Below are 15501 nucleotides of genomic sequence, written 5' to 3'. Positions count from 1 at the left end.
AGTGGGAGTGGATTATCATTGGGAAGTGTCTGTGAACTGTATTTTAAATGTGTTTCTTCCTTGGTTGCATTAAGGAAGCAGAGATCCCTCAGGAATTGATCGAGAGACTGGCACACAGTGAAATTCACAGCATCAGTGACTTACAGCGCCTCCTGGAGATTGATTCCGTAGGTAAATTCAATTTCCTTTTTACCTTCTCCTCACCTCTGATTTATGGGTGTTACCCTACGTCCCCTTTTAGCTTCCTTCACAAATGGTTAAACAAGAAGGAGAAAGGTCAGATTCCAGGCCAATAAACAGCGGCTGAGCTATTGATAAACTAACAGGGCTTATAATGAGTGGGTGTGACTGTACTCTCTTGGGAGAGGAGGCCTTAACACTGTGAGATAGTATAAAAGGTGACCTGCGTTCATGTTCATTGCCTGCTCCCTGAAGAGAAGAGACTGATGGGATAGTTTGTGATTATAATCATTTCAGCGATCGCTTTGCCATAGCGTGTTTACAGGCCATCTGTTGCCGAAAGAATCAAAACAAAATGTAAAATTGGCGTCCCGAAAATATCAACTTTACATTTTCCTGCGTTTGAATACAGCACCCTGTATAACCTTGGGATCCGGATTACTTGAATAATACGCTCGTCTTCCAAATTTGTAATAATATTTATGTTTTTGAACTTTTTGGTGCGTTCTAACAGCCAGTAAAAATTACAGCCATAACATATTTCTATCAAATGTATTAAACTTTATTATAAAGATATTTGTCTACAAGAATACATTAGAATATGTAAGGATTTATGGAGTGTGTGACTTCCTTAATATTCCAGACGTTCTTGCAATGTGTTTTCCTGCTCTACATGTGTTTGCGTAATCAAAAAGTTACATTCATTTATAAAGATACACTTGTGTACATAAAGTATATTGACCGATGCTTATTGATGTATTTAGCTCAGCAATCACAACACGTTTTATTTTGTCAATCTGCAAGAACTACTCAATCTTTTCCTTAATGCATTAGAACAGTTGACTCCTGCTTGGAATTTGGTGCACAGTACCTATAATCTACAACAATCGTTATATTACTCCATGCCGTAGCTTATAACAACCAGTAGCTCTGCATTATGTTATGGACTTGTTTTGTAGTAACCACAATTATGCTTTTTAAGAAATGTCTCTGCACCTGTAGTGTTGCAAAACTGTTTGTAATTATGAGTTACATTTTGAGAAACACCCCACAGCTTTTATAACATAATTACAAAATATCCCTTATAACGCCCTAGGGGGGGAAAAGCAATCATTATTTCAATTATCTGGTATTATAGGACTCCAGATATTTTTGTAGCTTCTACCTGTTGACAGTGATGGTTTCTTATGAGCTATAAACTAGGGAGAAAGATTATGCCTGGTGGTGGTGAAAAGATAGTTGACAATGACTGTGTTATGATCGTGTCTGCAATGAGTAAGGAGGACTGTGATAATGTTTTGTGTGGCAGCTTCTGTTGAGTGCACGCCTTCAGCAAATTTCCCTGCTTCTCTGGAAGACTCCTTGGGACCTCCTAACTTTGGTCATTGTCATAAATAATAAAAAGCAATTATTTGAAGGGTGTTAAAACAAATCGGTTGTAGGGGGATCAGTGAGCCTGTTGGAACAAGACTGCAAAGCTAATTTCCACTGCAGCCGAATAATTGTCTAGCAGAGTTGTACAACACAGAAGCCTCCTTGCCTCATTCAAACCTCCTTTACTCAGGGCATAATTGCAGGTCTATTTATATAGACTGAGGTTTCTGCTTCACATCCTCCCTTGTGCTGCTTAGCTTACAGCAGGTAATGAAGCTCCAGAGTCCTAGACAGAGCTGATTGTGCATCTTTAAGATAAAAGAAGCTTTTATCTTGAAAGGAAAAAAAATAAAAAATAAAAAAACACTGGTGAACTTCCAATTAACCGTGACAACCTATGGGATTGAGAATGGTGATTTGTTGTTGTGCAGTATGCAAAATGTAGCTTGGATGTATAAATTTACTAGTGAAAACATGGGTTTATGCTTTCATCTAGGGGTCCAATATTTTTGAAATGATAAATGATATCTTGCAATTTGCTTACTCAATCCTATCCGCAGTATGTATTTTACCTATTGTACATATAGTTTTGTGTAAGGAAGGCATTCAGTTCACCTCATATGATATGGAATTCCACAGCTTAATTGCTTTTACAGTAAAGAACCCTTCCCGTTCTGAAAAAAATTCCTTCTTCCATGCACAGATAATGGCCTCCTCTTCCCCCTGTATAGTTCTCATTGTGAATTAATTAGACATATATATACAGGTTGAGTATCCCTTATCCAAAATGCTTGGGACCAGAAGTATTTTGGATATGGGATTTTTCCGTATTTTGGAATAATTGCATACCATAATGATATATCATGGCGATGGGACCTAAGTCTAAGCACAGAATGCATTTATGTTTCATATACACCTTATACACACAGCCTGAAGGTAATTTTAGCCAATATTTTTTTATAACTTTGTGCATTAAACAAAGTATGTGTACATTTACACAATTCATTTATGTTTCATATACACCTTATACACACAGCCTGAAGGTCATGTAATACAAGATTTTTAATAACTTTGTGTATTAAGCAAAGTTTGTGTACACTGAGCCATCAGAAAACAAAGGTTTCACTATCTCACTCAAATAATTCCGTATTTCGGAATATTCCGTATTTCAGAATATTCCGTATTTCGGAATATTTGGATATGGGATACTCAACCTGTGTGTGTGTATATATATATATATATATATATATATAATAGATAGATAGATAGATAGATATAGATATCTATCTTGGATATATTTATACATATTAATCAGTCACCTTTATTACCAGTAGGTGTCTTTATTTTAAAGTAGATAAGTCTGGTTGTGTAACCTTTTAGATTAGATCCCTTCCATTCCCTTGTTTAAGAGACTCATCTGCCTCTGAACCCTGAGTTCTCCTATGCATTTTGCTTACAGTGATGTTCTCACATCTATACCCCATAGTCAGTATGTGGTCTTAATGGTGACATATGCAAAAGTAAAACTATGCAGGCATCAGCGGCACTTATTACACTTTTATATTTAGAATATGCGTGTCGAATTTGATATGCCTTTGCAGCCCCTGACTGGCGCTGTGTGCGGCTACTCCTCTTTCTGTTAACCAGTATTTCAAAGTCCTTTTCCATTTCAGTTTCCTCCATTTGTATTTCATCTAATGTGTAAATAGCAGAGTTATAACCACACACTCCGTGCGCAGCCAGATACTCACATGTAACCTGCTATTTTATGGCCCAACAACTTATGTGGGACTAAATATTTCTGTAGCAAGTTACTATCCTGCACGTGCTAATTATCCGGCAAAGCTTTGTGACATCAGAAAATATGGACTTCTTACAAGGCCATGGTGCCTGTGGTATCCCACTAGTGATATGATGAGAATGTCTCATTTCTAATTGCTCTTAGGGGGACATATACTTAGGCCCAGATTTATCAAGCCTCGGAGAGTGGTAACTTGCACAGTGGTAAAGTACCAACCAATCAGCTCCCAACTGTAATTTTTCAAGCACAGCCTGTAACATGACAGCTAGCAGCTGGTTGATTGGTACTTTATCACTGTGCAATTTATCACTCTTCAAGGCTGATAAATCTGGGCCTTAGGAGGACAATTACTAAGCAGTGATAAGAGTGGAGAAGTGAGCCAGTGGATAAGTTTCCCCATCAACCAATCAGCAACTTTGTATAATTTTATAGTATGCAAATTATAGATGTTAATTCAGTGCTCATTGGGCACTTCTCCACTGGCTCACTTCTACGCTCTTATCACTGCTTAGTAAATGTCCCCCTTAGTCTTTTATCCTTTAACCAGTTCTCCATCTATAAACATACTCTTTCTCCTAGTCCTGGAACAGTATTGAATACCATTTGAAAAATGCAAATAGATGCCATCTATTTGCTACCTAGATCCATTTTGAAACTTGCCTCCCTAATCCTATTTATTAGGCATGACCATTCCTCCATGAAACCATGCTTACACTGTCTTAAATTATTTTCTACAATATATTTCATCTGGGCCAAGCCAGGATATTGAAGACCCTGGAAATGATCTCTGTGTCACCCCTCAAAGCATTTCTCTGGCCCCTAAACCACTACCCACCCTCACAGCCTCATAGGCCCCTCTGTACTTCTTTGCGTCTGTTAGCGGCCTATGTCAGCTCCTCTTTACTGTGGTGTCACGTGTGCTGTGCTGCAGGGAACCTGGAGAAGGAAACTTCGAGTCTGGTGTGAGTTCAGTAATCTCCGAGCTGGGCACCATTACCACCAGGGCAGCAGCAGTGGTGACCCCTCTGTCTGACGGACTAGGCAGAGGCATAGGTTGCACCACTCCCGATATGGCCCCATATTTCAGAATGCCCTACCTCAGAACCCCTTCCAGTCATTTACCCACAACTGATGTCCACCTTCAATGTCTGTAGATTCAGTTTCCAGTTTTCTTCTCATTACAAATATTGATGCCACTGCATACAGTGCATGCATAGATGTGAGCTGAGACATCTTTCTGTATATCCAGTCTCTTCTGAGCTGGATGGAACTTGGCCGGATCTGTCTTTGCATGAAATTGGGCAGTATGGAGCAGCAATAATGCGTGCACACGGAACCGCCCTGACTTGTGTTTGAGTCGTGCGTACAGGAGAGGGAAGCCTTTTTATGACGGATCTCTTGCACATAGCATGGGGCTGGTATAAGTGGCAATACTAATGATGACCTTTGTGGTGGCTGGTCTAAAATCAATGGACGGCACAGATTTCCACTTGCAGACATACAAATCCCCTCATTAGCCTTACAGATTCTCCCATTAGGAAAGTCAGGCTTTCCACAGCTGCCAGCAACTACAGCCACTTTGTGCGCGCGTAACTATCATTTTTCACACACAGCCTGTAACATGACCATTAGGAGCTGATTGGTTAGTATTTTATCTGTCTCCACTTTATATCTCTCCAAGCTTTGATACATCTCCCCCAGTCTTGTTTAGTGCTAGGTACACTTTCTCCTGACAACACTTAATTGTGTAGATAAACTATCGCTGCACATCCTGCTTCCTGGCAATCTTTCCTCCTTTTGTAAATACAGATGCAGGAGTCCTATATAAGAGAGATTTCTACATTTGCTCAGTTATTATTGGTCCTAGTTGCCTTTCAGTAGACCAATAAGATCAGCTTAATTTTTCTTGTACTGTATATACTTAAAAACGTTTCTGGACTAGACTTGCTACAGTATCGCTAAACATTCTTCTTCCAGCTTCAGTGTTTCCAGAATTTGATTTCCTTCTTTCAATATTTTGCTACATCCCTCGTGCTTCCATAATAAATTTGCAGTCCCTTCTTGTTCTTACAATATAAATGCTGCTTTAGCGAGAGTACACGATTCCAGCCTGCAACAACCTTCACTTCTTCTCCGAGCTGAGTAAACTTTGCTCTTCAAAATGCAGGTTTGGGAGCTCTCTTTTGACTTTTTATTTTTTATTTTTTTATCTGGAACCTCAAGTCAGATTTGACCATGGGGGTAATTCAGAATTGATCGCAGCAGCAAATTTGTTAGCAGTTGGGAAAAACCATGTGCACTGCAGGGGAGGCAGATATAACATGTGCAGAGAGAGTTAGATTAGCGTGGGTTATTTCTGTGCAGGGTAAATACTGGCTGCTTTATTTTTACACTGCAATTTAGATTTCAGTTTGAACACACCACACCCAAATCTAACTCTCTCTGCACATGTTATATCTGCCCCCCCCTGCAGTGCACTTGGTTTTGCCCAACTGCTAACAAATTTGCTGCTGCGATCAACTCTGAATTACCCCCTATGTTGTGATCGCTGTTTGCCAAATGTCCACTCATCAGCAGCCTCATCAGCGGCCTACTTACTAGCTTATGCCGAACATCCGTGCATTTGCATATGGAAGGCTGCCCACCCACTGCTTTTTCATTACTCTCTGGACATACACCGTCTCCTTGCCGGGTGCAAAAGGTCCTTCTGATATAGGGGTCCAGTCTTCAGCCTCATGCTACTGGATTTGGCTCACTTGGCCACGACACTCCCATGACAATCCCACTTGACAAAACAGTTCTGTGCGATGGCATGATCAACACCCAGAAATGCACATACGGAAACAGTGGTCCAATATCATATCCCTGTGTTGCGATCTCGTATTTTGAATCCTTTCCTCGTGTGTATCCCTGATTCGGTGTCACCGATTTTTTTTTCTGTGGTGCATGTACATTATGCTGAAATGTGCACGATGCATCTACATACATAGTACCAAGTCCAGTAGCGCTGCCTCTCTATTTGGTTCTTATACCGCTAGCAAAAAAGGTAATTGTCATAAAAAATATGCATCTGCTAACACAGAACTATTAAATCATGGATATGGCAGAGCTGTGGGTCCATATATATGTATTTCATTTATATGTATCTATGTGAAATTATCTTAATCTTCTTATGCATGTCTACTATCACTTGCTTGATATTATTAATGATTAATGCTTACAAACTTTCTCTGTGTAATAGACTTAAGCAATGACAATACATCAAATATTTAAACTAGAGATTTTAATTTCTTAAACTGTATATATGGCACCCTTATAATGCCTTCTAGCATACTGGGCATGCAGAAAACCCCTTATTCTGGGATAATACTCTTGGTGTAAGGTAACAAGTTTCCCTCTGAGAGTTGTTCCCCCTCATGGTTCAAGTCTTAACACTGCCCCCTAGTGGAGAAGCCATCCAACTGACAAATCAACATATTTTGAGAATGACAAAACAAATGGGCTAGCTGTATGTACAGTATGCAGGAAGTTAGATGGTTTTAAAGACCATTCAGGTTTGCTACAGTACTGTGAACTATACAGTATTAAAGTATTACATTGGTGCTCATGAGAGGCTATAAACCTGAAATGCACTGTAATAGAAGGCAGAATTAAATTAGAATTTTGAGCCAGGAGTGGGCAAATACAGAACAGTCTTCAGCAACTCCTCTTTCCAAAGTTACGTCATAACACCTAACCTGGTATTAAAACCTTATCATGCTGCAACTTGAAACCGAGCCGAGGAAACAAGTGACAATTTTATTTCCTGCTAAAATAAAATGACAGGAAGAGATTCGGCCGGGATGTGCTATATGTAGAACATAATTGCATAAGAGAGGCAAGAACTACTTAAAATAACTTTTTTTTTTTTCAATCCATGTACAGTGGCTGGCATACAAACATCACCTGCCAATAAAGATACTATAGATAGCTGACAACACAGTGTCGGCATATCTGGGCCGTTAAACAGGTGTTTTCAACTGGCTAGCTTGTGGCATACTGTAATTGTACTAGTCTGGGTGGTTGTTTTGCTTTCTGGATAGAAATGTTTCTTCCGCACTGTAAATGGGCGCATTGCACAATTTTCCGACCTGTGGTCATCTATGGAACATTAACCTTATTTTATATTATACTGTAACAGGATTCATCAAGGCTGTATATTTTTTGTGAGTCATCCAGCATACACAGACGTTACAAGTAACTAGTAGCAGAACTGGTCTCTAAAATAAAAACAAAAAACAAAGTCGTTTGGCTTCGTGCCTCTTGATTAGTAACGTGAGAATAATATGCATTTTTCAATCACCATTGGTCTACACGAGTTATTGTGAATTCAGCCATGTTTTGTCTACCTAGCCTCATAGATCAGGTCAAGGCAGCTTCATTCCATGTTTCTTTAAAGTTAATTGCATTTTCTGGCAGATGTTAAAACGAAAGCCAACGAAGGCTCGCCCCAGATGGGATCACCATCATATATATATTTTTCTCTATTTTTGTTTGGTCCTTTGTTTGCTTGGCACGCCTCCACTATTACCATTTTGTTGGTAACGATCAAGTTGCTTTTTCAGATACATTACAGAACAAGACAGAACATAATTGTCCTATATTTTATCCATTCTCTAAACATTCACTATATCAGTACATAAAAAATTGAAGTGAAACTATTTGGTTCCATGCCACAAAACCATTCTAAATTAGCTGCTGGCAACGTATCCCCAAAACCAAAGTGCGTTTAGCTTAGAAAAGATTAAGATATTTTGAATTTGGAAACAAAGAACATGTGATCAAAGCGTTTCATGTCGGAATGATTCAGGAGATGCGAGTTGCCTGCAAAAACTAGCAGGTTATATCCAACAAACATAATAAAATACCATCAGTGATGGCTCTATAATGCATATCTGTATTTCATTCTGAAGGGAAACATAATACATTGAAAAACCCACTTTAGATTTATTACAGCAAAATAATGCCTTTTCAGTAGAGATGTGTGCAGAACTTCCTGTTTTGGTTTTGGATCTGTATTAGCTTTGTGTTTTTGATTTGGCTTTGGTTTTGCCAAAACCACCCTCACGTGCTTTGGTTTTGGATCTGTATTTCCCCCCAAAAATGATACAAACTGCTAAAATCACATAATATTGTTCCTACAGTATTATTAGCCTCAATAACATTAATTTCCAGTCAGTTTTGACCACCTCAAAGCTCACACTATTGTTCGCCAACATATGCCAATCGCTGGCTGAACTAAGCAACAGAGCAGCGGCACAAACACACGGCAGTTATTTCTGTTTAGAAATGTTTTGCAAATGAGTAGTGTATTAGCAATAACCAATCAAACCAACTCTCAAGTTCTTTCAATAGAAAAAAAGACAACACAGAAATTTACTAAGAACCGTGTGTGGAATATCATTGCTCAAAATTAGTAGTAGTTAACAAACAGCACAGAAAAAACCCATAAGCCATGTGTAAACTAGAAACAGCAGACATGGATGCACTGTGCACAAGTGCACATGCCCAGTCTCAGTGCCCAATCTGTACCTCCCTCCTGGGGGCCTTGGGTCGCTGATGAGTGGCATGCTCTGCCCATGTAAAGCCCTGATCAATCAGCCTTTTTGTTGAGCAGTTCCTCAACCATAAAAACAGTGTTCTATACCTGCGGGTCGGATACAGTGCAGATTAACGTGCAGGTCAGTTACAGTATGGGTTGGATACAGTGCAGGTTACAGTGTGGGTCAGAAACAGTGTAGGTCAGATACGGTGCAGGTTACAGACAGTGTGGGTCGGATACAGTGCACGTTACAGACAGTATGGGTTGGATACAGTGTGGGTCAGGTACAGTGTGAGTTGGATACAGTGCGGGGCCGGGGACAGTGCAGGGCTGATACAGTGCAGTTTACAGTGTGGATCAGATACAGTGCGGGTTACAGAGAGTGCAGGTTGGATACAGTGCAGGTCAGATACACTGTGGGTTAGATACATAAATAGTGCACTTACTGTGACAGCAGACAGGAAGGGGGGCCCCCGATGATAAATGCCCCAGGTGGTGTCTGTGAAGAAGAATGATGCCGGCGGTGTCCTGTGTGTCGGTGTCAGCAGTGAAGGGGTGCCTGCGGTGTCTTTAGTGCAGCAGGTTGTGAGGTGTGTGCTGGGGCTGGTGGACGGTATCGTTAATGCTCTGCTTATTAAAATATATGGGCAAGTGCTAATTGGCTGAGAGCCGTGAAACACGGCTCTCTCAGCCAATCAGTGGTCAGTCCACTGAATTCAATGGTACTGGCTGCCCGAGGCAAAACTTTAATATCCGACAGTGGGACCTCGAGTTTTTGCCGCAATTTGGAATCCGGGGCAGACAAAGAGATCCGAGCCGCAGCTCGGATTGCCTCGTATCCCCTACAGTGCATCCAGAAAGTATTCACAGCACTTCCGTCTGGCCACTCTACTGTACAGGCCTAATTGGTGGATTGCTGCAGAGATGGTTGTCCTTCTGGAAGGTTCTCCTCTCTTCACAGGGAAATGCTGTAGCTCTGACAGAGTGACTATTGGGTTCTTGGTCACCTCCATGACTAGGGCCCTTTTCCTCCGATCGCTAAGTTTAGACGGCCGGCCACCTCTAGGAAGAGTCCTGGTAGTTCCGAACTTCTTCCATTTACGGATGATGGAGGCCACTGTGCTCATTGGGACCTTCAAAGCAGCAGATATTTTTCTGCACCCTTCCCCAGATTTGTGCCTCGAGACAATCCTGTCTCCGAGGTCTACTGACAATTCCTTTGACTTCAGACATGCATTGTCAAGTGTGGGACCTTATATAGACAGGTGTGTGCCTTTCCAAATCATGTCCAATCAGCTGAATTTACCACAGGTGGACTCCAATTAAGCTGTAGGAAAATCTCAAGGATGATCAGTGGAAACAGGATGCACTTGAGCTTAATTTTGAGCTTCATGGCAAAGGCTGTGAATAGTTATGTACATGTGATTTATTTGTTTTTTATTTGTAATAAATTTGCAAAAATCACAAAAAAACTTTTTTCACGTTGTCATTATGGGGTATTGTGTGTAGAATTTTGAGGGAAAAAATTAATTTATTCTATTTTGTAATAAGGCTGTCGCATAACAAAATGTGGAAAAAGTGAAGCGCTGTGAATACTTTCCGGATGCACTGTATGTTCGAGTGTGTCCAATCATCTCTACTTTTTAGTGGTGTGGTAATTTATTACAAGACAAATGTGGAAAGTGTATATACTGCCCATCAGTCTTTGGGTGAGATGTATCAAACCTTCGAGAGAGGTAAATTGAACTTGCCCATATTATCTTAAATGGTTCTGGCATTTTATAGACTGTGCGAGATAAATGAAAGAAGCTTATTGCCAAGGGAAACTTCTCCACTTTATCTCTCTCGATGGTTTGAGACATCTCCACTTTTATGATTAAACTTACACAACAGCAGAGTGGACCTTAGCGTACCGAACAGGCCATTTCTGCCGTTGTTGTGTTAAATCTAAATTCAACAAATGCAGGGACAATAAATGCCTAGTCTACAGCAAGGTGTTCAGTGTTTGGCGATTACTGTATATTGATTTTTCTTCTGTGTGAGTGTGTATAAAGATCTCTATTATGTTGTTCCCTTTAATTATTGCTTAATGATCTATTCATATCTGGCTGGTTTTAGTAAAAGGTGAGTTTGTTATTTTGCCGTTCATTGGAGGATATTGGCCCTCATTCACATGGAGGTGCGCCCTGATACCCAAAGTACCGATGTTTGGTACTTTGTACATGTGCAGGATTTCCTGGCCTCTGTGATGGGTGGCTCGATGGTGCCTGGGAAGATCAGTAATTAGTGCAGCAGGATGTGGCTTTAGTGCTATCGCTGCGGCGTCTATGTAAGCAGGAGTGATAGCACCTCCAACCACATCTGAATAAGGGCTTCCTTCAACGTACTTCTGTTTAGCCATGCGTTAAAGGGGTCCGTTCATCGAGACCAGGCTTATGGGGCCCATACATCAGCAATCAATTGAGAGAATTCTGTGTTTTTGCATATGATTGTGTAAGAAATCTGCATTGTTCACCAATCGCCGGTTCTGACCAAAAAGTGATCGGAGTTGGTAACTCAGGTTGTACAACATGTTGGATTTCACCGACCAATCGTGGCTGTATTCTGCCATTGTATGGTAACAATTAGTTTTGAAAGTTTATGTCCTTGCAGCAGTCAGTAATGGCCACGGTTACGTCATCCAAGGTCACACACTTTCTCTCCAAGATGAGTTATGTGGCTCACAGCTTCACTGGATCTAGAAAGAATTAATTGTAATAAGTTCCCATTTGGCTAGATGCAGAGCCTGATTCAGTGACTCTGTCTTATTTTGTATGTAGCATTTGGAGCTCACAAAATGCTCAAAGCAGATGGTGCAGGCTTTGTTGACCTGCTCGCTGTGGACTGGAAAGCTAAACTTGATGCACTGTGAATGTATTGCCTAAAACTTCTGCTACAATACATCAAGTGGTACAGTAGAACCTGCTTCATCTGTAGTTTTGCCTGGTGTATAGTTAAACATGTTACTGTTTCTTATAGTAGTGATTACATAGATGTTCTGTTTTGTTCTACCTGACGTTGTGCTGATTGCTTGGTTACATCAGATGTTGGGGAAGATGTATTAATCTACAACAGCAATTCAGCTTTTAACTGAGCTCTAGACTGCTAGATAAATGATAGTTAGAAGCTAATTGCTATGGGCAACTTCATTTACGTTATCTTTCTCGAAGGTTTGATACATCTCCCTTTTTTTCTCTTGCGTTGCATTAGAAATAAAGTGACCCCTTTGTATTACCAAATTTATCCTCTATTCACTGTGTAAATTTACCTATATACTCCTTTTATATCCTCTTAGACTAAACAGTTCCTTTTTCCTTTGAATCTTAAAAGCCTACTCTCCTTCTCCCCTTTTCTGTAGGAGCGGATGAGTTTTCTGGAGGAAACTTAAAAACACAGACGCACACCTTCCATCACAATCGCCATGTACAGGAGAAGAGATCTGTGCCTATTCGCAGGAAGCGAAGCATCGGTGAGTGGGGAGAATTACATTGCATACTGTACATGTGTGGAATTGTTTTTTTTTTTTTACCTAAATTTGGTTATTTAAAAAAAAAAAAAAAGCACATTCATGTAGCTGTTATGTGTGCATTAAGAGATCGGATCTTTTAAATATATTTATGAAGACCACCTCTGAGTCTTCTACTAATTTATACATAAATTATGTTTAGATTTCGTTGTCAAAGGACAAGAAAATATTTCATTGCTAATGTAGACAATGCAGTAAAAATTCAGGTGCTAGTCACATCTCTGAGCCATCTGAAGGTATGAATGGGTTGGTGAGGTGGGGCCACAAACAGAGGCTTTTAGTAGTTATCTCTTAAGGTCTCTGGCACATTTATAGTTTTATAGACACAGTGACTTTGGGATTTGTAAAGCTTTATCACAATACAAGATTGCATTATTCTTTTGCTCTACCTAATGGAAAATTACTCAGCTTTTCAGTTGACCTCTCATTTCATTGGTGCTGAAATTACAATGTTGTTTTTACCTGTGAGTATGACTTGGACAGCAAATTGTAGAGGAAAGTCAGGCTGATTAGGCACTTTGTTTTTGTGTCTCAGGGAGGTCACTTGGCTGAATATTGGTTTATTTCACTGTATGCATTTCACAGATAGGCTCTGTGACATAAACATGTAAAGATTTAAACCATTCACCCATCAGCCGTAACATTAAAACTGCTGACAAGTGAAATGAATAACATTGGGAACGATGCAATTCAGCAACAAATGAATAGCGCCAGGAATTGGCTCCTGGCGCTGTTCAATTCAGCACTTTGGTAAGTCTGAGAATGCCCGTTCTCCCGGACTAAACAGGGTGTTTTGTCGGGAGAACGGGCATTCTCCGACTTAAGTGCCCGGTGCAACGCTATTTTTGCCGCGCAAAGGGCAGAAATCAGCATCGCGCTGGCACTTTTGTCGGACTTCTGCTCGCACCCCCGGGGGTGCAAGAAGAAATCCCGTTGTAAAGTGTCACATGGCGCTGAATTGAATAGCGCTGGGAGCTAATTCCCGCCGCTATTCAACTGTCGCTGACTTGAATCGTGCCCGTTGATTATCTCATTAGAGTGGCACATGTCAAGCGGTGTGATATATTTGGCAGCAAGTCAACAGTCAGTTCTTGAAGTTCATGTGTTGGAAGCCAGAGAAATGGGAAAGCATAAGGATCTTTGACAAGGGCCAAACTGTGATGGTTTGTGGGTGTTTCTGGTATGCAGTGGTTAGAAATTACCAAAAGTGGTTAAAAAGACAACCGGTGCACTGGCGACGGGTTTGGGGTAACCCAAGGCTCATTGATGCGCATGGGGAGTGAAGGCTTATCATCTGGTTTGATCTCACAGAAGAGCTACTGTAGCACAATTTGCTAAAAGGGTAATGTTGGCTATGATAGAAAGGTGTCAGAACACACAGTGCATCACAGCTTGTTGTGTATGGGACTGCGTAGCCGCATACTGGTCAGAGTGTCCATGCTGACCCCTGTTCACCTCCAAGTGCCTACAAGCTGAGCGTCACAACTAGACCATGGAGACAAGGAAGAAGGTGGACTGGTCTGATGAATCACGTTTTCTTTTACATCATGTGGATGGCTGGGTGCGTGTGAATCGTCTATCTGGGGAAGAGATGACACCAGGACGCACTATGGGAAGAAGGCAAGCTGGCGGATGCAGTGTGATGCTCTGGGCAATGTTATGCTGGGAAGCCTTGAGTCCTAGCATTCATGTGGATGCTACTTTGACACGTACCACCTACCTAAACATTGTTGAAGACGAAGTACACCCCTTAATTGCAATTGTATTCCCTGATGTCTGTGCCACTATAATGGTATCTTACCGACTAGAGAATATGACATAGTTAGTAATAATTGAATTTATCATGAAGATAAAGGAACCTAATTGTGATATTGGTCAACATTGCCAGAGACAAGTCATTCCAACCTGGGACTGACCATGGAAGACGGACCATGGATACCATTCCTAATCCCTAATATTTTTCCTGTTTCAAAATTTTTTTTTCAAGTTTCATTTTTAGGTAATCTGCCTGTTATTATTTGTGTTAGCGAATCATCGTTTAGCTTGTCCGGAGTGACACCCATGGATAATTCAGGAAGAATTGTTATCACACATCTCATAGGCTCAACCTTCACACTTGCTGAGAGTATATTTAGTAAGACATTGCTGACAAATTCTGTGACTGGGATTGCTGGCAGGTGTTTTCATGACTCATTGTTGCCTGGGAAGTGTGTGGAGTGAGATTGGGGCTAAAAGCACAGAAAAAGCTTAACAAAATATGAGGTGTTATTCTATATTGCACATGATGGGCTTCCCTTAGCGCTATGAGTAAATTCAGTTAGAAGTGGCGCTGCAGGCAGGCAAAAAAGGTTTTAGAGTTGGGAGGTTCACATCCTGGCTCAACTCTGAATTGCTGTATAAAAATAAAGCTGATTAGTAATTGTACACTACTTGCCAAAGCCAAATAATTTCCCAGCGTTAAAATCCCAACATAGTATGCAAGGGTGCTAATATTTGCAACGAGTTATGTTTTGCAGATAGAATCAAGTTGTTTGAAATCTTCACACTTGCTTTTGGTTGCAAAACATCTTTCATTTAATTATATTATTGTAGCGAATGTAACCATTTTTGTGATTAATCTTTCTTCCTTTGGACTAAAGTGTCCCTACATACAGCACGTACTTACTCACAAATTTACCTTATTATACACTGCTCAAAAAAATAAAGGGAACATTTAAGCAACACAATGTAACTCCAAGTCAATCACACTTCTGTGAAATCAAACTGTCCACTTAGGAAGCAACACTGATTGACAATCAATTTCACATGCTGTTGTGCAAATGGAATAGACAACAGGTGGAAATTATAGGATATTATCAAGACACCCCCAATAAAGGAGTTGTTCTGCAGGTGGTGACCACAGACCACTTCTCAGCTCCTATGCTTTCTGGCTGATGTTTTGGTCACTTTTGAAAGCTGGCGGTGCTTTCACTCTAGTGGTAGCATGAGACGGAGTCTACA

General features: G+C 40.6%; 1 protein-coding gene across 2 annotated transcripts in view; it reads left to right on the top strand.

Annotated features, from left to right (window-relative positions):
• Positions 1-15501, top strand: part of PDGFA (platelet derived growth factor subunit A) — a 61498-nt gene that overhangs the window by 3487 nt on the left and 42510 nt on the right. For both annotated transcript variants that reach the window (XM_063934511.1, XM_063934512.1), the window contains exons 2-3: positions 75-171; positions 12334-12444. In XM_063934511.1, coding sequence (XP_063790581.1) covers positions 75-171; positions 12334-12444 — 208 coding nt within the window. The remainder of the gene's footprint in view (positions 1-74; positions 172-12333; positions 12445-15501) is intronic.

The sequence above is a fragment of the Pseudophryne corroboree genome, chromosome 7 (genome assembly GCF_028390025.1).
Source record: "Pseudophryne corroboree isolate aPseCor3 chromosome 7, aPseCor3.hap2, whole genome shotgun sequence".
NCBI lineage: Eukaryota > Metazoa > Chordata > Amphibia > Anura > Myobatrachidae > Pseudophryne > Pseudophryne corroboree.
The sequence above is the reverse complement of the archived record's forward strand: the minus strand, read 5'-3'. Positions and strand labels throughout refer to the sequence as shown.